The sequence below is a fragment of the Falco cherrug genome, chromosome 20, assembly GCF_023634085.1.
Source record: "Falco cherrug isolate bFalChe1 chromosome 20, bFalChe1.pri, whole genome shotgun sequence".
Taxonomy (NCBI): domain Eukaryota; kingdom Metazoa; phylum Chordata; class Aves; order Falconiformes; family Falconidae; genus Falco; species Falco cherrug.
The window spans coordinates 2,375,398-2,397,078 of record NC_073716.1 but is presented as its reverse complement, the minus strand read 5'-3'; the positions used below and the strand labels follow the sequence as shown (position 1 = coordinate 2,397,078).

Below are 21,681 nucleotides of genomic sequence, written 5' to 3'. Positions count from 1 at the left end.
CGCTAACGAGGCCATGCGGCGCCCGTGTGGCGGCGCGGAGAGGAAGTGACGTCATCAGCCCGGCGCGCAGGGGGCGGAAGGAGGGTGGTGGCCATCTTTAGTGCCGGCAGGAGCGCCGCCGGGGTCCCGATGCCGGCGGAGAAGATGGCGGTGGACGGGCCCGAGCAGGTGCGGTCGGGCTGGAGCGGGGTGCGGCCGCTGGTCGCGGGGTGCTCGGGGCGCGCCGTGCTGCCGCGGGGCGCTGCTGGGCCCGGGGCCGGCCGAGGCCTGGTGGCACCGTGACTCGGCGGGTCTCGCCTCAGGCTTCCTGAGAGGGCGGGGGCCGAGCGGGGCCTGGGGCGGGCTTTGGGGGGTGCGGTGCGGGGCTGCGGGAGGGGTGGGGGGACACAGGGTGTGTGGATGGGGGGTGATGAGACTCGCGGGGAAACGGGGGCTGCTCTTGGGCACCGGCCCAGGTGGGTGGGAAGGAAATTAGGGACCCAGGACCCGACCCGGGTAGGTTGGAGGGGGGAGATGGGGAGCAGAGGGGCTGTACGGAGGCTGGCTGGGGGTAGGGGTTGTTTTCATCGGCCCGGGTGGAATGGGCGGCTCTTGGGGCTAAGGCTGGTGCTGCTGAGCTCTGCTTTCTCACAGATGGAGATGGATGATGGGAAGGGTGGCACAGGGCTCCGGCAGTACTACCTGTCCAAGATTGAAGAGCTGCAGGTGAGCTGGTGCTGGCTGTCCAGGAGACGGCCAGCTGGCCTGCCCCAGAACAGCATTGCTGTGGTTGCGGCCGGGATTGTGTGGCCATGTCCCTATACTTGTGCTTGCCTCCAGAGCACCTGCAGCCTTCTCTGTGCTCTGGGCGCCCTGTTCTGAGGCTCAAGGAGGAGGCGCTGCTCCAGAATGGATTCAACAAGTGGGACCTAGCTTTTGGGTGGTGGGGATGTATGAGATGAGGCTTGGTCCTATGAGCTGCCAGCGCTGCTGCGTGTGCTTGAGGTGTTGCCCAGCCCTTGCCAGTGGGCTTTGGCTGGCTGTGTCCTGCTGGAAGGGGCTGGCCCCCTTCCAAGTCCCTGTCCCAAGACAAAGGCCATTGTGCTGGATCCCATTCTGCGTTACTGTGGGTGCTATATGGGATGCTGAGGACTCAGCAAAGCTTTTCTTTCAACAGCTCATCGTGAACGAGAAGAGCCAGAATCTGCGGCGCCTACAAGCACAGAGAAATGAGTTGAATGCTAAGGGTACAGCTCAGCTGCTCTCATCTTTCTCACCTGGGGCTCTGGGGCTGGTCTGGTGGCTCCTGATCCAGTTGCCAGCCACTGTGGCATGTGCTGCCTTTTTGTTGTGGGCAGGGGGTCAGGGGGGTGCCTGTGGCTGGTGCTGACATCTTCTTGTCTGCAGTGCGCCTGCTGCGGGAGGAGCTGCAGCTGCTGCAGGAGCAGGGCTCCTACGTGGGAGAAGTGGTGAGAGCCATGGACAAGAAGAAAGTCCTTGTCAAGGTACAAGGCTGAGCTGTCCTGTGGGCAACCGGGGCTGGGGCAGAGCAGGGGTGAGCATGGTGGGATCCGACAGACCTGTTTGACCCCATGGGCTGGGAGTGAATGTGAGCGTGAGCCCTGGAGGGACGTAACAACTAGAAGATGTGAAGTGAGAGCTCTTTCTCCAGAGGAACATATTGGGGCAGCTCTCCTGGGCCTGAGGCTGGTGGGAGGCAACAGCTTTAGGACTTCTGATGGACAGGAGGGGCCGCAGCGTGTTTGGCGGTGGCTGAGCTCTCTGGCTCCTTCTGCTCCGAGCAGCTGGTGTGGATATTGGGCATGCAATGGGACTTCTCAGACAAATAACTGTCGTGGTGGCAACTGCCACCTTTTCAGGTGCACCCGGAGGGGAAGTTTGTGGTGGATGTGGACAAGAACATCGACATCAACGATGTGAGTGTCTTGGGGCTGTGGGAGGAGAGGTGGCTGCTCCCTGGGGGCAGCCTGGAGCTGCCTGCCCCCTTCGCTGCTGCAGGGCTGCTGAGCTGCTCCTGCTCTCGCCACAGGTGACCCCAAACTGCCGCGTGGCCCTGCGCAATGACAGCTACACGCTGCACAAGATCCTGCCCAACAAAGTGGACCCTCTTGTGTCCCTCATGATGGTGGAGAAGGTTCCAGATTCCACTTATGAGATGATTGGGGGTTTGGACAAGCAGATAAAGGAGATCAAGGAAGTGATCGAGCTGCCAGTCAAGCACCCTGAGCTCTTCGAGGCGCTGGGGATCGCCCAGCCAAAGGCAAGTGCTGCTGCTGTGTGTCTGCAGTGGGTGTGCAGTTTGGGGTTCCGTGGTACCACTGCGATGCTGCCTGTGTCACCCCTGGGAGCGTCCCCATGTTTTCTGTTGGGCTGTGACTGCTTGTGCAGGCAGGGACAGGGGTGCTGAGGTGTCCACGTGGCTGTTGCAGGGCGTGCTGCTCTACGGACCCCCTGGCACAGGCAAGACCTTGCTGGCCAGGGCTGTGGCCCACCACACGGACTGCACATTCATCCGCGTCTCGGGCTCCGAGCTGGTGCAGAAGTTCATTGGTGAAGGTAAAAGGGAGCCGGGGGGAGGTGGCTGCTTGTGCCGGAGCCCCAGCGAGGGTTCGCGGTGCTGCGTGGCCTCGGGACTGGCCTCTTGCGTGGTGTCCAGGGCAGCTGGGAGTGCGGAGCGCTGAGCTGTGTGCGGTGCCAGGGCTCAGCCCTCTCTGCTCCCTTGGCAGGTGCCCGCATGGTGCGGGAGCTGTTTGTGATGGCCCGGGAACATGCGCCCTCCATCATCTTCATGGACGAGATCGACTCTATCGGCTCCTCCCGCCTGGAGGGGGGCTCTGGCGGGGACAGCGAGGTGCAGCGCACAATGCTGGAGCTCCTCAACCAGCTTGATGGCTTTGAGGCCACCAAGAATATCAAGGTAGGAGGGTGGCATCCCTGCCTGGGGAGAGGGCAGTGGCCTGATGACTCTGTGGTGGCAGTGGGGTGCCCAGAGCAGTGAGAGCTGTTGTTCCTGTGCAGGTGATCATGGCCACAAACCGCATCGACATCCTGGACTCGGCTCTGCTGCGCCCTGGCCGCATTGACAGGAAGATCGAGTTCCCGCCTCCCAATGAGGAGGTAGGTGGGGTGTCCCACAGTGGCCCCAGCTCTTACTTTGGGGACTGTGTTGTCCCCAGCCCTGTCTGGGCATGATTCCTGCAGCTCCAACCCTCACTTTGCTGTTGCTCTCCTCCAGGCCCGCCTGGACATCCTCAAGATCCACTCCCGGAAAATGAACCTGACGCGAGGCATCAATCTACGGAAAATTGCAGAGCTGATGCCAGGGGCGTCGGGCGCAGAAGTAAAGGTGAGCAGGGGCCACCATGGTGGCACCAGGGCTGGCAGAGGGGGGAGCAGCGGGTGCTAATGTCCCTGTCCCTCACAGGGGGTGTGCACAGAAGCTGGCATGTACGCGCTGAGGGAGAGGCGGGTGCATGTCACACAAGAAGACTTTGAAATGGCTGTTGCGAAGGTAAGTGCTGTGGGGGAGGCAAAGGGGGGGGTTGCCAGTGGGTTCTTCCACCGACAGCTCTGTGTTGGGGCACAAACTGTCCTGGGCAGCATCTGCCAGGAGCTGCAAAGCTTGGAGGGCATCAGCTCTGGGGACACCGTTAAGGGGGTTGGCCCCACCTGAGTGACATGGGAGAGGCTGGGGAGGTGATGAAGACCTGTCCTGGCTAGAGCTTCCCTTCCCCTGGTCTTGGGGGTGGTTTTGAGGGTTTTTGGCACCCAAATGGGGGGCCTGCATGCTGGAAACAGTCTCCTCTTCCTCCCCCCCAGGTGATGCAGAAGGACAGCGAGAAGAACATGTCTATCAAGAAGCTGTGGAAGTAACGGTGAGGCCGCAGCTGCTGCGTGGGCTGCGTTGTCTCTAATAAAAGTGCTGCTATGGCCATGCCGTTGCACTGATTTGGGGCAGGGTAGGGGGGGCTGCAGGACTCCAGCACACACACAGAGCTGCTGCTAATTGGTTTTATTAGAAAATATCCAAAATAGACAAAAAATGGTTACACAAGAGGCAGAGCAGGCACCCCTGAGCCATACACCCTGGGAATATGTAAACGCCCCCATCCCCTCTGCCTTCGACCTCCCTGAGGAGGCAGAGCTGCTCAGGCCACGTGGAGCCTGTGGGCAGAGGCCAGTGGGGTTAAGGCACTTCAGTGGGTCCGGTGGGTGGTGGCACCGTCCCCTCAGCCCTGTGATCCCCTCCCTCCCCAGTATATCCAGTTCTCTCTGTGCTGCACGCTCAGAGCCCTGGTGACCTGCTGCCCCCAGGCTCCTGGGGCCAGAGCTACCCCCTCTGCCCCCCCCCCCCCCCCCCCCCCAAGACCTCTTATCGCTCACGAGACATTGCTAATTATGTAAAACAGCAGGGGGAGGGTGAAGTAATCAACTGATTGTCAAAAACTTAATGCTAAAAAACTTGGTTATGTATAAAAAGAACAGCTTGGCCCGAGCCAGCCCTCTGAGATCACCACGAACCACTGCATAGATTGAGGCAATGAGTGCAGTAAAAGGAACTCAATATATTAATCAAATACAAACCCACTGTACAAAACGCTTTTTTTTTTTTTTTTATAAAACCTGTTCACAAAAATAGTGCAAAACGTCGGGCACCAGCGGGGAGGGGGGAGGGGCTGGCATTTGGAATGACAAAACTTTGGTTGAAGAGGGGCAGGGCCGGGCCTGCCTTCACAGCGGCTGGGCTCAGGGAGGGCTGGCAGGGCAGGCAGCACCGGCAGGAGGGCTGCATTTAGTGCTAAGGGGAAGGAGGCGAACAGCACGATGCAAAAGCAGGATGTGTTAATGCAGCAGAAGGGCTGCAGCAGGAGTTGAGGGGTGGGGGGGGACCGGGGGACCCCTCCACTGTGCTCTGCCTGTGGCCAGAGCTTCCCGGCCGAGGGGAGCCCAGGGGTGCGAGTGGCTCCGAGTCCCTCCAGGCACGTAGGGCTTGTGCAAGTGCTGTGTTTGATTCCAGTAAGAAGTACCGTCAGGCTCAGGCAGCAGGGAGAGGAGAAGGAGCTCCCGAGCCCCCGCCAGCCCCTTAGGTGAGGCGGATCCCGAGCACTTGTTCCAGTTCCTGCCGACGCTGCTGGACCTAGAGGACACACAAGGGCAGTCAGGCAGGGAGGGGCTGTCCCAGGGACCCCCCCCCACTGCTGACTCGACCCACTGCAGCACCCCATCGGCGTGGCACGGAGCCCACCTTGGCGAAGATGTGTCTGCCCACAGCCTCCTGCGCCCAGGGCTGCTGGTAGAACTCGGCTCGCCGCTCCTCCTCGGGGTTCCCGATCACATCCGTTATGATCTGAGCGAAACACAGGGTGAGTGCCAGGGCAGGACCCTCCCCCCTCAGCCCCTCACTCTGCCCAGCCCCAGGCTTTTTACCTTCAGGTCCCTCCTCTGAGATTTGATCCATTCCTGGATGAAATCCTGCGGGTTGTTGCTGAAGCTCAGCATGAAATCGCGCTGTGTCTTCAGCTGGTTGATGGATTCGATGGTCTCATGAATCTAGAGATGACAAGGGGTGTCACATGCCCTGTCCCAAACCCAGAACAGGGTCTGGCTGCCCCCCTCGTGGTGGTCCCTGCACCTTGGCATCCAGGGAGGCGATCTCCTGCTGGTTGGTGGTGGAAGCCAGGAAGTTGCTCATCTGAGCTTTCAAGGGATCATCCACCTCCACATCGATGTCATAGCAGGCAGTCTTCTTCTGGTCATTGGGGTCCACGCTGGGAGGAAACAGGGTGTTAAGGGGCAGGGGGGCACCTCCTCAGCCTCCACCCTGCTGCAGGGGTGGATCGATGCCCCCAACAGCAAGACAGGCACCCCACAACTGCCCCAGGAAGCCCCTAAATTTGTTTGGCAGATTCTTCCCCTCTCAAGTGACTTGTGCTCACTGCTGCTTTGGGCTGGAGACCCCCGCTAGCCCCCGCAGGTACTGCCCTGCCCCTCCACCCTGCAGGGCACACCAGTGCGCTCTCCACCCCTACCTGATGGTGTGGTTGATGATGATGGGGTCTGGGTGCTGCAGGAGCCCCGCCAGCTTCATGGGGATCTCAGAGAAGCGCATGCGGACACAGTTAAAGATCTGGAGGGGTAAAGCAGAACATTTGCTGTCCATGGCAGAGCCTCCTTCCACCTGCCACAGAAAGGGCCAGGCAGGAGCCGGGGGGAATCACCCAGCCTGGTTGATGGATGGCAAGGTGATGGATGCAAGCTAGAGCCTGGGGAAGGGGCACAAATCGAGACTAGGCAACCTGGGGTGTCCATGGCAAGCCCCCAAATATTCTTTTTCTGGCCTTACTGGGCGAGGGAAGGGTGCTCTCCTCCCAGCAAAGTGTGCTGGTGCCAAGGGGCAAGAGCTGACCTGGCGGAAGTAGCGGTTGCAGTTGATGTACTCCTTCTCGTGACTGTCCTGCAGCTTGTTGTGCTTGATGTAGAGCCAGAGCGCCTGCATGATGCTGGCGCGGGTCTGGGTGTGCACCCCGAGCAGGCGGGCCAGGCGAGGGTCCAGTTTGTACTGTGGTGGCTGCAGGGACACACAGGACGAAGAGGATCTGGTTGGCACTTGGAAGGGCCCTTCCTCCAAGCGTGGTGCCCCACATGGCTTGGGTTGCTGCAGGGTCTGTGCCTGGAGCTCTCTGTCCTCCCTTCTAGTCCCACAGCCCCATACAAGGCCCAGCCCAGGCCGATTTGCCCCTCCTTGGCCTGCCCCGTGCGTGAGCCACGCTGGAAGGGCAGCAGCAGAAGGCCAGCACCCGCACAGCCCCAGGACCCTTACCTGGTGATCCAGCATGAGCAGCAGAGTGCATTTCACATTGACGTCGCCGGGACGCTTCACTTGGAAGCCATCGGTCTCCTGGGTTGTGGGCAGCCGGTGCCACTACAAAGAGACCAAGGGGACGCTGGTCAACTCCAAGACCATGACAAGCCACCCACTAGCAGACACTTGTGTCCGCAGCCAGGAGCGGAGCGGAGCCGTGCTCGGGCTCTGTGCAGGGGTCTAGCCGAGGCAGCCAGGCTGGATCCCACCCCCACAGTTCCTGGGAGTCTGACCCCCGTGGGCTTCAGCCGAGAGCCCACCCAGTCCAACAGCTACAGCTTGGCGTGCTCCAGCCCGGAGGCAGATGGGAGTTTGGATGGGCTGGGAGAGTTACAGCCCTCAGCTCTTGATGCCAAGGGCTCAGGCAGCTCCGGGAGTCAATGTGGGATCAATCCTGCCCTGGCCACCGCAGGGGATACACACCAGAGCTGTTCACAAACCACCCTGTGTAGGGGAAGGGGATTCATCCCTGCCACAGCAGGCACCGCCTCAGAAACAAGCGTTTCCTGGGCAGGAAAAGCCCGCTCCCGACAGGAAGACCCAAAAACCACCCCGATCCCACTCACAGGCAGTGCTTAATGTCCCTGAGGACCTTCCAGCTAGGCAGCAGGACAGACCCTTCATCCCAGCTGGTGCTGGGGGCACAGATGAGCCTTTCTGCAGCATCGAGGCCCAACGCTGCGGTGCTTTTGCAAATCTGCGGGAGCCAGGGCTGCCTGGGCTGCCCCTCAGAGCCACGTCCTCGCTGCAGCCCCGCACCTCAGCTCTGGCTGCGTACTTGCAGGCACGAGGGGGTGAAGTTAATTGCTGCCGGGAGCCGTCACACCAGGGTAAGCCTGGAAAGCACGGCAGGCAGCATGGTCCCCCAAGGAGGGCCAGGCACTGCTCCCCTGCACCCAGAAGCACCTTGCTCAGTCCGGAGCTGAGCACCCACAGGATAAGCGGCAGCACCACCTCCCCACTGCCTGCTGGGGTAGCACCTCTGCCCACCCTGCCCAGGTGCCCCCGGAACAGCCAGGAACCTCCTGCCTCACCTCCACCAGATGGTTGTCTGGCCCGTACAGCTCTTTGTCCAGCTCAATGACGAGGCTCTTGAAAAAGGAGGAGAACTTCCTCTTCTGCTTGCTCGGCTGCAAAAGAGCATGGCAGAGACTTCACCTGACATGGCCACGGAGGGCCCCAGCCCAAACACCACCGCCAACACCCAGTTTGCAGAGGGGCCTTATCCAGCCCAGCCAAGCTCCCAGCACAGCGCACCACAGCCGGTTCATCCCTGCCTGTATCCTTACATCCTCCAGCAGTTTGCCCTCCACGCGCAGCTCCCAGGAGGCCACACGCTCACCACCCTCCCCTTCTTCTTTGGCTGGGGTGAAAGTGTTGGAGATGTAAATTCTCAGCTTCCGCTTTTGCTGTGGAATAAAAAAACAGGGCGGGGAATGCTTAGAGGCAAGAGGCTGAATGCCAGCATGCCCCTCACAGCCCACCCCCCAGCCAGCCAGGGCTGCCACGCACCGTCAGTGGTTTCTTAATGGCCTCCTGAATCTCCATTCTCTTCCGAGCGATGGTTTGGTCCAGCTTGCGCTCAAAGGCGAGGAGGTCCATGTAGGCCTGGGATTCTGGGACCAGTTCCCGGATCTGTCAAACAGAAAATACCAGTGCCTTACGGGCTGGGCTGGGGCTGTATCCCCCACGCCACCACCAGCGCTAGATTGAGATGCCAAGGAGTCGCCAAATGACAAGCCCAGCACAACAGCACCAGTTTCTCATTTGAAATGATTTAAATTTAAACTACCACCCTGCAAACCTCTCCTCCCCAAGTCGCTCTGCTGCAGACCTCAGTGTGGAGCCTGTCACTGTGCCCAGTAGTCTGCCTGGTGTCACAGACAGATAATGTAACCCTGGATTGTTAAGAGGGACCCCCCCCAGGAGAGGCTTAGGGTGCTTCTGGGGTCTCCAGCCTAAGCCACTGATGCTCCTTGCTTGCTCAAAATCCTTGCTTGTCCAACTTATACACACTCCAAACTCTCCTGACACCTCGGAGGAAGAGACAGAAATCTTCCAGGTTGGTCTGCGACTGAGCAGAAATGCCCAGAGGGCAGGAGGTGGCTCAGCGAGATTGTTGTCCTTGTGGGGACCTCACCACCCCAGCTGCACCACCTCCCTCCAGCAGCTCAGCTCCTTCCCCACGCACCGAGGTGGCACTCACCCTCTGTGGCAGGACCTTGTCAGCCATCTTCCTCCTTTTCACCCTGCAAAAAGCACCGAGACAGGTAAAACAAAAAAAATAAATAACCCTGCAACTCTCGCAGGACATCCTGCTGCCAGCCCAGTGGGAGGCTGCTGTGTGCTTGGGCAGCTGCGGGTCTCAGGGAATACTGCCGAGTCCTGCTGGTACAGCAGGAGCCTGGCAGCTCTTTGGCCCCTCCAGGTCACAACCAGGGCCAGGTTCCAGAGAGAGGAGGCACAGCGGCAGCGCCAGCTGTGTGCCATGTGGATGGCTCGGTCTGAGGCAGGTATCGAGGCTCCTGCTGCACCGAACAGGTCCGGGGGAGTAGGTCCCCTTTGGGGCTGCTCCCTGTGACAGGGACTTTGGACTTGGAGGAGGGGAGCAAAGAAAGGCTGTAGGAGCACCTAGACCACAGGACCTTGGGTCAGTGGTGGAAAGCAAAGGAGTAAGAGAATACATCCCTGTGGGCAAGCCAAGAGGACTCCAGGGGGAAGGTGCTGGACTTCTAGAGCCTATGACCAGGGAAGGAAATCCGGTCCCTGGGTTCAGTTTGCTTCACTGCTGCCACTTCCTGAAGGTGCTGCAGGGCAGGAGCAAGGAGAAGGAAGAAGCTTCTGCAAAGCTGCGGCAGCAGGTGTGCTCCCGTCTGCAGGACAGCGTTCTTGAGTTTCCTCTCTGGAAATGGCTGTCACATTCTCCCAGTGCTACAAACCAAAGCCCAGTTCCAGGAACTCGCTTAAAACAAATCAGCCTTGCTACAGTGGGGCCAAAATCATTGCGGGGAGAGGAAGCAGAGTGGCCTCTAGAACTGAGGGTGAACTAGAACGGCTGCAGCCTTGCTCAGAGCAGTTTTAGCTCTAAGCTTGTAACACTGTCAGACCACAGGGCCCTGGGCCCTCCTCCCATCCCACACACCGCAGCCGCCCCATCAGCCTGAGCCCAGCCCAATAACCCACTAAGTTCATGCTCAGTGCCTGGATACGCAGGGAAACACTCTCCCATTCTGCTGCACATGTGAGTTAAGAGATGGGGCAGAGTCCAGCAGGCAAAGGGAAGTCCCTTTTCTTTGGCAGCCGGTGAAGCAGCAGGGCAGCAAACACGGGCGTTCCTGCTGCCATCACGAGGTGCCCAAGGTGTGCTGGCTGCCCCACGGCTGCTCACACGGGAGGACGTCAGGAGGTCAGCCCTAGCTCAGTGGAGGGTCAGAGCGCTTCTCTGAGCTCTTCTTGCCACGTTAAATGCCTCCTGCCCAGCAGGGTTTGGCCACCCCATTAGCAGCTGGCTGTTCCCAATCCCTTGATCCACAGCCAGCTGGGAGCAAGGATGCTCAGCCAGCCGAGCATGGCTGATCCCACACAGCCAGCCGCCCGGAACAGAGCCGCAGCCTTATCTGGCTGCTGACGTCCTTGCTTGGTGGCGAGCTGCCCCTCGCCCTTAATCCCCAGCTTGCTCCAGAGCGCCAAAGGGATGCACAGATGCTGTGTCGGGGTTGTGGTGCCCTGCGGAGGGATCACGGACCTAAGTGAGCTGTCGCCCTTCAGCCCTGTTGTACAGCCAGGACAGGGAACAGGACCCGAGTATCCATTAGGACCAGGGGATCCTGCCCTGAGAAACAGCCTCCAGTAATCAAGAAGCCCTCAGGAAAAACAGAAATGGAGCAAAGGGATTAGCAGTGTCATAAACAAGTGAGGAGCTGCTGGCAGAGCCCCACAGCTCGATGAGACCAGCCCCAGCAAACAGTCCTACTGAGACCACAGCTCCGGGGAGCGTCTCTACAACCTGCCACCCCTGTCTCCTGTTTCCACGCTGGCCAGAGCCAGCACAAACCCCCATGAGGAGGGGAAAGAACCTGAGGAGCCAGTGCTGGGGCCTCTGGCAAAGCACAAACACATGCAGCGAGGCTTGTTGGTTACTGGCACAGAGATCAGAGTGCGAGGAAGCTGCAAGCTGGGTGTTCTCTGCCCCCATCCCCACCCCACTATCACAAAACATCCCGACCCTGAGCCCTGGCAGGTTTCCCACCGCAAGCGGTGCCAGCCAGAGGCAGTCTGCATGTGAGCCGTGCCGGCTGTGCCCCGCTGCAGGCAGCTCCCCCCTCTGCAGCAGGGCAGGGAGCTGCGGGTTTCTGCAGCAAAGTGCAACTGGGATGCCGGGGGTCAAACCACCCGCCTCCAGCCTGCTGGGGTCTCTGTCCCGGCCCCTTACCCTCTCCTCTGGGTGGCCAGCGGTGGCTGTGCCTGGGGGGTCAGCAGGCGCTTCCTGAAGGGGTCCATCATCGACTGCGGCAGGCCAGGTCTCATCGGGGAGGCTGCTCCATAGGGGGGGGCTCCTGGTGGTCCCACCTGCAGCCCTGCCATGGGCATCCGACTGCCGGGCGGCATCCCGGGGCGCTAATAGGGAAGAGAGGAGAGGAAGACTGTGCATTAAACACCACCCTGCAAGGGGCCCTGACCTTCGCTGGGGCCAGCGGATGCCATTTGCCCTCTTGCTTCTTCCCCGGGAGAGATTTCTGAGGCTGAACCCTGCTCTGAGGCGTGGGCAAGGGACAGGGCAGGGAGGAAGGAAGGACATCATGAGCTGCAGCCTTCATCGCTGCAGGAAGAGCAACGGGAAAGCAGAACCGGGATTAGCAGAAGCCACTGACGGCAGGGGAAGGCCAACCTGCCAGCCGGCACGGAGCCGAAGCCATGCGTGGCCCTGAGCCACCACCGTGCAGCAGGAAGCATCAGACCTGGAGCATCACGAGGCCCCGTCACGAGGGTCATTCCCTGCAAAGCCTTCACCATGGGGACATCAGGGGCTGGGGTGTGGGTTCCTCTCCAGAAAGCAGCAGTGCCAGCAGACACAGAGCAGGGGAGCGGAGCAATCCCACTTCCTAACGGCACCGGTCATGAGGCTGGCAGCTGGGCTCCTGGGTGCACGGGACGGAGGCAAGAGCTCACCCCCTGCCAGCACGCCAGCTCCCCTCCTTCCGCCTCCAGGGACCCAGAAAGGGCATTTAGAAGCCACGATGCAACACCCAACCCCTCCTGCAAGGGGTCCCGACCCAGCACAGCACCCACAGCCCCTCTGCATGCCTTAGAGCTGAGCAGTTTGGCAAGCCAGCACCCACACTGGTGGCTCGCAGGCGCCGCTAGGTCTGCCACCCCTCCAGGGCCCTTGACAATCGGTCACAGCACCCCACAACACGCTGCCCAGCCCTACGTGCTCCAGCTGGCTTCACCAGCGGCCCCAGCAACAGCCTCCCAGGATCCTTTGATCCCGAAGCTCCCCGCTGCCAAGATGCAAGGCTGGGAGAGCCACCAAGCCGGCAGAACAACATTTCTCCCCTGCCGCAGGCTCCCCAACGTGCCAGGACATCCCCCACCGCTCCCCTCCCACCGCCCTGCTGGGGCACATGGCCGTGCCATGGAAGGGAACTAATGAAGCCACCTCCATACCCCACTATTTATTTATATACATTTAAAGCGCCTATCACCATACTGATAAAACGTTCTTTGGATGATGAACTGATGACCTTATCTACATTAATTTCAGCACAAACCCTGGGCGCAGGAGGGCTGGGAGCACAAGACCACCGCCGCAACTTGCCTGTCCTCCGCAGCTTTTAGGGGCAGGCTCAGAGCCACAACAGGGTAGTTGGTCTGATGGCAGCTGCGGCCAAAACGCACCCATCACCTCCCCAAAAAGCTGAGAAACACAAAACCAAGAGTTTGAGCTGCTCGTGTTGCTCCCATGCCGGAGCCCAATGCCACAGGTGTCTCTGCAAGCAGGAGATCCCAAAAACATACAAGCGTTGCGTCAAGGAGCGTATTGCAGCTGGAAAGCCAAGGAGCAGCAGGCCACAGGAGCAGCGCCGCACACTGCTTTTCCCTGCAGTTTACCCTCAAGGTTTGCAAATTGCTAAGAGAAGCCTCTTGGCAAAGCAAATTCCAAAAACACACACGCGAGGTGCGGGCTGAGCCCATTACATGACCAAATAGTGTCTCCACCTTTGCTCAGCCTTCCTTTGAAGCAGCCCCTCCAGAGCCCGGGCTTGCTAACCTGCCCCTGCTACAAAGCAGGGGCCTGCTTCTTCCTCCTAACAGCCCCCAGATGTTTCTCTCCTTTTAAGCAGCCACATTTGCGCAACTCCTTGTGACAAGCAGGACTGCACTGGCGTTGCCAAGAGCCAGCCGCAGCCAGCAGCACCTCCTCTTCTGCCAAAAATCACAAGGAAAGAACCTGGTTTCTTGGGGTTTATCAAGAAATCCTTCATGGCAGGCTAGGAGAGGCAGCACCAAGATCCACACCCTTTGCGAAATTAAAAAACACAGATACTGAGTAAATGCTATTTGCCAGTACACAGTGGCTACAGGAGGAGCTCTCACCACTGCCATGCCCCAAGACCTCTCCTGCTTCCCTCTCTGCAAATCCGTGGCTCACATTTCTGATTTATCCCTGAAATGAGAGATTTGGAGGCTGGCTGAAGTTAGCTGAGAGTCTTTGACAGTTCCACATTGATGATAACACCTTGTGCAAGGTCTCCCACGTGTCCATCTGCTTTTCAGAGGGCGAGAGGCTGCTTGGTTGCAAGAAGAGGAGACCATTCTGTTGGCAGGGAGAGGTTCAGTGCAAGGATGAAGGAATCTGTCATACTTAAGACTTTAATGTCACCTCCACAAACATCTGAGAGCCATCAGCCACAGCTAAGCTGCCAGGGGAGAGAGTTCCAGCACACTAGAGACCTGCACAAGTAAAAACATGGGAAGGCAGAATCCTCCACAAGGATTTTTTTTCCTCTCAGTTTACCCTGCAGGACTGCAAATTGCTAAGAGAAGCTTCTTGGCAAAGCAAGGCCAGACTCTGCCTTGTGTTCAACCAGTGACTGCATCCCTGTCGGGGGGAGCCTCGGCCCCTTCGCCTCCTGTCCGAGGGCTGCAGGCTCCTACAACAGCTCACGCAAGCACAGTGCAGCCCCCGAGCTTCAGCCAAGCCACAAAGCAGCGTTACAGCCCCAGTGGGGTGAAGCCTGCCTCCATCCCCGTTCGGAAGCCCTGGAAATTAGCAGGATGCAAGAGGACTTAAATTCAGGAAATGTTATTAGCCCAGCTCAAACCAAGGAGGCCTCCCTTTGCTCATTCCTGCCTAACACCCCTTGTCCCTCTGTCCTCTCCTCTTTGCCCAGAGCAGCGCTGCCACCCCATCCCCTCCGGGCACTGCCTCACGCTCCCCTCCCTGCCCCACCGCCCCTGCCAGTGGGGCGGACAAAGGGCAAACCTTGCAAGCTCAGCTCCGAGGAAAAAGCTGGACCTCATCCAGCCTTCCCTGCGGAAAGCGAGCAGAGCCATTTGGAAACGGGACAGAACACAGCTTGTTTCTGTTCCCTGCCAAAGCCGAAGGAACGAATCGGGGCTGGCTGCGGTTTAGCGGTTCATCCCAGGTCAATGCACAGGCCACTGGCGTTGGGGGAGCTCTGCTGAGAGCCAGCTTCAGCTGAATCCGATGGCAGGCTGGAAGGCTTCCCTTTGGACCTTCGTTGGCATCGACAGGAGCCTCCCCGCCTGCCAAAGGCCCCTTCTTGAGGAAGGGCCGCTCAGAAACCAGAGGCTGGCAGCAGAAAGGAGAAACAAGGGGAGCGATAAATTGCCGGATGGACCTGCACGAAGTTGGGCTGGAGAGCGAGCTTGAAGGAAAGCAGCAATGCAGAAAACAGCTCGAGAGCATCTCTTCATCTTCCTTCCAAGGCCGCAGTTCGTCTCTGCATCTCCCCAACAAGGGGGAACGGCTCGTCCCAAGGCACATCCCATTTTGCTCCGTTCAGAAAGGCGTGATCCAACTTTGTACACACTAACAGTCAGGGAGCGAGAGCCCACATGCATCCTCGCCCAGGGCTTTGGGAGCAGAGCCCTGGACAGACGCCAGGCAACAAAAACTCTTCCTGCAAGTTCCTCCCCGCATGCCCGGACAGCAGCACTTCCCATTAGGACAGATGCAGAAGCAAACCCTGTTCAAACAGGATTTGAACTCCACACCAGGCTGGTCCCAAAGCGAGCTCAGCTGCCTAAAGCCTCTGCTCAACCCAGAGCTTCGCACGGATCAGGACCAATAGAGCCCCCCTCCAGCACACCCCAAAAGGATGCTTTCCCCCTCTTTGTTCGTTCCTGTGAGCAAATCCATCTTGGGAGGGTGCCAGATAGAGCCTGGGTTTGTGCTGGTGGACGTCTTCATCCAGGAGGTAGCGTTGTTCCCAAGACGCCATTGCATGCTGCAAGCCCTCACCCAGCACCTTGCTCCCAGCAAGCCCCCGAACTGCCCCAACACAGCTCGCCACGCTTGGAAGACCTGCCATATTTTGATACAGGAGGAGCTCCAGGAGACAGATCACTTCTCAGCTAAAAACTGGAGACAAGGAAGTAGTAAATCAAAGGGAGAAGGGCAAAGCAACAGACAAAGACGCCGAGCAAATTTAGGACACGTGCTGGCAACGTTTCAAGCACCAGTGGAGATGTCTGGCTCCAGACAAACCTGCCCGTTTGCGGCCTCACATCTGAAGCTGCAGATGTTACAGGTCAGAGAAAGAAAAGGTCACAGGGATTCAAATCATAGCATGGGCATTAACGCAAGCAGGAACGAGGAACAAACGTGCTGGGTTCCCACTTGAAAGAGAAACCCCGGCAGCTGCTAACAGAGCGTGGAGGCACACATGGGAAGAGCAGAAGAGGTACCTGGCATAAAGCACTGCCTTTGGTGCTGCTGCAGTGCTAAACTGCCCACGGAACAGCTCTGAGAGCTCCCGAGAAGGTCCTGTGGAGGAAGATGGAGCGAGGGCCTTCAACAGCCAGTTCTGGTGATGCTGTCCACCTAGAATTTCACCATCACATTTCCTCAGGAGAAACAAAGGGGGGGCCGTGGTCTCCATTGTTGCCTTCCTCCCTCTTGTTCCAAGAGGACAGCGCTCATCTGCTTTGTATCATCATTCGAATTAACTCAAGGCTCAGTCTGTGATGAAACCTGCCTTGGAAACCCTCTCCCTTGGGAAGGGTGGGGTCACCCAGCCTGAGCAGCATCACAGCTTTCCATGCAGCTTTCTGGTACAGCTCCAGCCCTGGCTGTTGTCCCCAGGCCCATTTTTCAAGCCATTCCCAATCACCCAACGAGCAGAAACCCTGTTTTCCTCTGCTCCCAAGAAGATCGGATGAATCTCTCCCGTGCCACACTACACCCTCTCCAACATGTCCAGGCCACCCCATCTTTCAGCTGGCTCCATACCAGCAAACCGCGTTTCTCCAGCTCCTCCATCCCAGCTGCCTGCACAGGTTCCTCCACAAAGCGTGACTCCGCTCTCCTTCACACCGCCGCCTGCCAGGGACGGCATCACCGAGCTCCAGTCGCCTGCAGGGTCAGTTTAGGAGTTGCTCGGTCTGTAGCAGCCCTCCTGTCCCACAGAAACCAGGCTCCTTCTCGCCAGCAAGCACCCATGAAACCCTTTTAACAGGGCACCTAACAAGCGCTGCTTTTTACCATCTCTCTGCACCAGCGAAGCATCAGCATGGGGTAACTTTGAGGCTGGAGCACTGCTTTGTACAGCCCCATCTCCACTACACAGAGCCAAGTCTGCTCCCTGCCACAGTGTCAATCCGGCAGCTTGGGAAAAAAACTCTCCTAAGACCGAAACTAGCACCTGAGTAAGCAGAAAGGCTCCTTCTTGCTGCATTTACACCAGCCAGTACAACCTGGATGCTAAGGGCTGGGAGTCGGCCTTGGCACCAGCCACCAGGACAGGGGCTCTGCCCGTAGACCCACCACCAAGTAGCCTGACAGCTCAGCTGATCCTCCTTGGCGGTGTGGGGGGGGAAACCCTCTCCTTCCTGCTCCAGGCTCAGCACCAGCACCTGGCTGCTCTGGAAACATCAGCTCCCAAAAGGGTCCCGGATGAGTTCCAAAAGGAACTCTGAAAGGGAGTCACTCGCTTCCATTCCCTGTGTGAGCTACCCGTAAACACCCAGCAGGCATGCAAGTATGTCAAAAGGACGAGCATATGTTTAATAATCCAGTGATTAAAGACCCCTAAGCACTCGCTGGTGTGGATGAGGCCCACTGTGTCTCCTAGTCCCCAAATAATGAAGTTCTTCATTAAGCCAGGGCATAACAGCAGAGAAGTCCTCCGGGTACCACAGGGATGGCACTGGGAGGGTAGGGGCTGCTTTCCCCAACCTGGGGATTGCAAAACAAAGGGCAGCCCCTCCGGATCATGCCCGCTCTCCCCTCCCACATGCAGGCAGCCCTGCCACCAAGCTGCTGGCCAGATGCAGCTCACGGCCAGACGCGAGGCACGGCACTCGCCGCCAGCCCCGGGGATCGACTGGTCCCACCGACCCAGCCAGCTCCCGCACCGGCTTGCCAGTGCCAGACGTGGTGGTGCCACACACTCGGCATACATCACCCTATGCTGACCGTGTGCGCCCAGCACCTGCTACCGGCCAGCAACGGGGAGGGGGTGGGGAAAGCAAGCATATGCTGGCCTGTTTATCCACAGCAGTGAACGGTTCCTGGCTGCTCCCGTCAGGCTCCAGCTTCCCGGCTGGATTTTGCAACCTGCCGCATGGAAGGAAGGTCAGCACAAACGATCGAGCACCCGCTCGGCCCGAGTCAATTTACCGTTGATTCATGCTCAGACCGGCCTTGGCTGTGCCATCTCAGTTTTCAGCGTTTTTAAGGCTACAGGGGCAAGTTGTTTCCTCATCTTGTATTAATGAAGCTTGCGAGCTGGAATTCCCTCGGCTTGATTTATTTCTCAAGTTTTAATTCACGCAAACGAGGCAGCAGCTCTGGAGGAGGCGATTAGCGGCGGATGAGAACGTGTTGCACAACTGGGCTCCTCCATTTCAAGCCTGCCTGGAAGACTGATTTACACCAGAAACTGAATAACCAAAATAATCACCATGCACCCCAAAGCAAACCGACAAGCTGGGCGTGCAAGGGGGAGGCGGAAAACCGAGTGTATGGCAGAACGTAGTTCTTGCAAGAGATGGAAAATGAGCAATTTCTTTTGCTTTTGGAGGGCTGCTTGCCGTGCGGATTTACTTTCCCCCAACACCAGCAAGCGCCTGCTCTCCTCGTCCAGCACCGAACCGTCTCCTCGGCCTCTCCCTGGGGATAAGAACTAGCGGCACCGAAGGGTCCGTCCGCCTTGGCTGGAGACGCACATAAACGGGTCTCAAGGCTGGTCCGTGCTACGGGAAACGGCTGCGGAGCCGGAGCGGGACGTGGGGCTTCTCCCGGGAGCGCTACAGGCTTCTCAGCCCGGAGGGATCCCACCGGGGGCAGGGCGCCCACCGGGGGCAGGGCGCCCACCGGGGGCAGGGCGCCCACCGGGGGCAGGGCGCCCACCGGGGGCAGGGCGCCCACCGGGGGCAGGGCGCCCACCGGGGGCAGGGCGCCCACCGGGGGCAGGGCGCCCACCGGGGGCAGGGCGCCCACCGGGGGCAGGGCGCCCACCGGGGGCAGGGCGCCCACCGGGGGCAGGGCGCCCACCGGGCACCGCTGCGGCCGACGGGACGCGCCCGGCGATGGTACCGCAGCTCCTACCGGGGGCCTGAGAGGGCGGAAGGGGAAGCACGGGCCGATGGAGCGCGGGGGTCTCCCGACTACGGCTGGCGGGGCAATAACGCGGCCCGGGCCTGCAGGCGGGGGGGGCCGGCGGGAGGATGCCGGAGGCCCGGCGCGGGCCCTGAGCTGCAGGGAAGGCCCTAACCGCCGGCCCGGCGCCCCCCATCCGCGGGCTGCTCCGCCCCGGCCCCGAGGGGTCTCGGCTCTCCCCGCGCCCACCCCTCACCCACCCCAGGGCCGCCTCACCTGGTACTGCGCGGCGGCCGGGCCCATGGGGCGGTAGCCCGGGGAGGCGGCGGCGGCGGCGGGAGCCGGGCTGGGGCCCCGCAGGATGGCGGCCGCGGGCCCCGGGGGCGGCGGGGCGGCGGCGGGGGGCAGCGGGCTGAGCGGGAAGGCGCCGCGGCCGGCCATGGCGGGGCGGCCCCTCCCGCGCTGTTTACTCGGAAGCGGCGGCCGCCGGAGTCAGCGCGCGGCGCCCGGTGGCCCCGCCCCCAGGAAAATCCCCGCCCCCTGCGCACAGGCTCCGCCCCCGCCATCCGCCGGAGCAAAGCCCCGCCCACTGCGCGCAGGCTCCGCCCCACGCGACAAAGTCCCGCCCACTGAGCAGAGGCTCCGTCCCCCCGGGCCCGCCTCTCCGCGCCCGGTGCACGCGTGTGGATGAGGGTGTGCAAGGGGCGTGCTGGCGTGTGCAAGGGGCGTGCTGGCGTGTGCAAGGGGCGTGTTGGTCGTGTGCAAGGGGCATGTTTGCCGTGTACAAGCGGCGTGTTGGCCGTGTGCAAGGGGCGTGCTGGCGTGTGCAAGGGACGTGTTGGTCGTGTGCAAGGGCGTGTTGGTCGTGTGCAAGGGGCATGTTTGCCGTGTACAAGCGGCGTGTTGGCCGTGTGCAAGGGGCGTGCTGGCGTGTGCAAGGGGCGTGCTGGCATGTGCAAGGGGCGTGCTAGCATGTGCAAGGGATGTGTTGGACATGTGCAAAGGGCGTGCTGGCGTGTGCAAGGGGTGGGCTGGCGTGTGCAAGGGGCGTGTTGCCCGTGTGCAAGGGGTGTGTGGGCACATGGGTGTGCAAGCATGAGGGTGAGGCAGCGCTGCAGTCAGGCATGCACATGTGTGGGTTTGCGCATTTGTGTGCATTTGCGTGTGCAGACACGTGTGCGTGGGTGTGTTTGCATGTGCAGGTGTGTACGTGAAGGCACATGTGTTTACAGGCATAGGTGTGAAAGCATGTGTGTGCATGCAAGCACATATGTGTACAAGCCTGTGCTTGCGTGTGCAAGAGGTGTGCAGGTGCAGTGGTGTGCGCACACTGCGTGTAGGTGTGAAGGCATGACTGTGCAAAAGTGCCGCAGGAGGCATGTAGGTGTGCACACACGTGGTTTGAGCGTGCGTATGCAGGCACGAGGGTGCATGTCCGTGTGTCTGCAGGTGTGCATGCACACAGGTCTGAACGCGCGTGTGCGGGGGTCTGCAGACGGGAAGGTGTGAAGGTGTGTTTGCGTGTGCAGAGGTGTGTGAAGGCACACATGTGTTTACAGGCATCAGTGTGGAAGCACGTGTGCATGCGCACGGGCAGGCGCGTGTGCCGGTGAGGTGTGTGCGTTTGCGGGCACGAAGGCCTGCACGTTTGCACGAGCAGCACGTGCGTGTGCAGATGAGGGTGTGAAGGCACACGCGTGTGCATGGCACGCAGGCGTTAGGGCAGGCACGTTTGCACGTGAAGCGTGTGCAGGTACACGCGTGGGTGCAGGCGGGGGATGCGGGAGGGGTGCAGGAGGTGCAGGGGGGTGCAGGCAGGGGGTGCGGGGGTGCAAGCGCGGGGTCCTGGCACACGCGAGTGCAGGCGGCTCGGCGCTGGCGGCGGGGGGGCGATGGGACCCGGGGGAGCCCCGCGGGGGCAGCGCCGTTGCGCGGCCCGACCGCCAGGGGCCGCTGCAGGGCCGGGCCCGTCTGCTCCCGGCGGCGCTTTCCGGGCGGCGCTTTCGGGGCAGCCCGGGGGTCCCAGCGCGGGGGTCCCAGCGCGGGGGTCCCAGCTAGGGCCCGGCGGCGATCGGGGCGGTCCCCGCTGTGATCCGCTGCGCTCGGGCCAGGGGGTCCCCGGGGGGCCGTGCTGGGACCACCAGGACCCGGCGTGGGGCAGGACGGGACCAGGGCCTGGTGCGGGGCAGGGCCTGGCATGGGGCAGGCCAGGCGCAGGGCCTGCTGTGGGGCCTGGCATGGGGCAGGGCCTGGCATGGGGCAGGGCTGGGGCAGGGCCTGCTGTGGGGCAGAACCTGGTATGGGGTAGGGCCCAGCGTGGGGTAAGGCAGGCCTAGGGCCTGCTGAGGGGCAGGGATCCCCCGCTGTGGGATGCGCCAGTGTGAACCACAGTCCTGCTGCTCACACCAGCACGGCCATGGACCTCGCCCCCGCTAGCCCCAACCCTGAGCAGGGGCACGGCCCAGAGCTGGGTGGCATGGCCCTGGCCCTGTTGTGGTCCCTGTGCCCCCTCCCTCGGGTGGTCACCCAAACTTTGCAGCCATAAGTGCCACCACTCGGCACCCTCGGCACGGGGCTGCAGGTGCTGGCTCCGAGCGGGGGTGCGCAGGGCTTTTCCCCCCAGAGCGCCCCGTGGCGTGCCAGCTTGCCCAGGGTGGCTGCTTATCCCCTGTGCTGGGAATATGGAGCTGGACTGGCATGCCTGGGCTTATTTTTGTTCTTTCTTTCATCCCACGAGGCTGAAAGTGGGGTCATTCCTCCCCAGAGGCTGGGACAAGCCAGGGCTGCTCCCCACAGAGCGCGGGGATCCATAGTGCTGGGGGAGAAGGTCTGTGGGGCAAGGTGGCTTCCCCAGGGGCAGGTTCTCTAAAGGACTCCTGGAGGTACCACTGACATCCGTGTCCCTTTTGAGCCTTGCTTCATGGGCACTAGATGGAGCAAAGCACCAAAAAAGCAGATTTTCCTGTTAAACTGCATATCCTGCATCCCCTGCTGTTTGAATTGGTCCCGGTGGTGGACCCCTGTGCCTGGA

General features: G+C 60.6%; 2 protein-coding genes across 4 annotated transcripts; one reads left to right on the top strand and one right to left on the bottom strand.

The window, feature by feature from the left end:
* The first annotated feature begins 15 nt into the window (after positions 1-15).
* PSMC5 (proteasome 26S subunit, ATPase 5) lies at positions 16-3,934 on the top strand. Of its 2 annotated transcripts, XM_055697288.1 has the most exons (12): positions 16-168; positions 634-705; positions 1,157-1,226; positions 1,387-1,484; positions 1,860-1,916; positions 2,030-2,260; positions 2,430-2,556; positions 2,727-2,917; positions 3,019-3,117; positions 3,236-3,346; positions 3,425-3,511; positions 3,820-3,934. In XM_055697288.1, exons 1-12 carry the CDS (start codon positions 130-132, stop codon positions 3,871-3,873), a joined length of 1,236 nt encoding a protein of 411 aa, XP_055553263.1. In that variant the 5' UTR covers positions 16-129; the 3' UTR covers positions 3,874-3,934.
* Positions 3,935-3,997: 63 nt separating this feature from the next.
* Positions 3,998-19,163, bottom strand: SMARCD2 (SWI/SNF related, matrix associated, actin dependent regulator of chromatin, subfamily d, member 2). 2 transcript variants are annotated; one of them, XR_008729976.1, is made up of 14 exons: positions 18,927-19,163; positions 11,295-11,479; positions 9,069-9,111; positions 8,375-8,497; positions 8,152-8,271; positions 7,897-7,992; positions 6,821-6,922; positions 6,407-6,568; positions 6,030-6,127; positions 5,633-5,768; positions 5,428-5,550; positions 5,246-5,347; positions 4,370-5,137; positions 3,998-4,337 (listed from the first exon to the last, which is right to left on the bottom strand). XR_008729976.1 is itself a non-coding variant. In XM_055697411.1 (13 exons), the coding sequence occupies exons 1-13, from the start codon at positions 19,089-19,091 to the stop codon at positions 5,084-5,086; spliced, it is 1,509 nt and encodes a 502-aa protein (XP_055553386.1). In that variant the 5' UTR covers positions 19,092-19,163; the 3' UTR covers positions 3,998-5,083. The 2 variants fall into 2 exon arrangements, 1 of the variants encoding a protein (XP_055553386.1); XM_055697411.1 differs by having other exon boundaries at positions 3,998-5,137.
* Positions 19,164-21,681: the final 2,518 nt, after the last annotated feature.

Bases quoted from the DNA above. Each gene is read 5' to 3' on its own strand.
- PSMC5 (XM_055697288.1), top strand. From the start codon at position 130: ATGCCGGCGGAGAAGATGGCGGTGGACGGGCCCGAGCAG. The intron at 3,118-3,235 runs GTAGGTGGGGTG...GCTCTCCTCCAG, and splicing joins TCCCGCCTCCCAATGAGGAG to GCCCGCCTGGACATCCTCAA. The intron at 3,512-3,819 runs GTAAGTGCTGTG...CCTCCCCCCCAG, and splicing joins TTGAAATGGCTGTTGCGAAG to GTGATGCAGAAGGACAGCGA.
- SMARCD2 (XM_055697411.1), bottom strand. From the start codon at position 19,091: ATGGCCGGCCGCGGCGCCTTCCCGCTCAGCCCGCTGCCCCCCGCCGCC. The intron at 8,498-9,068 runs GTGAGTGCCACC...TCTGTTTGACAG, and splicing joins ACAAGGTCCTGCCACAGAGG to ATCCGGGAACTGGTCCCAGA. The intron at 5,138-5,245 runs GTGGGCTCCGTG...TGTGTCCTCTAG, and splicing joins GCAGACACATCTTCGCCAAG to GTCCAGCAGCGTCGGCAGGA.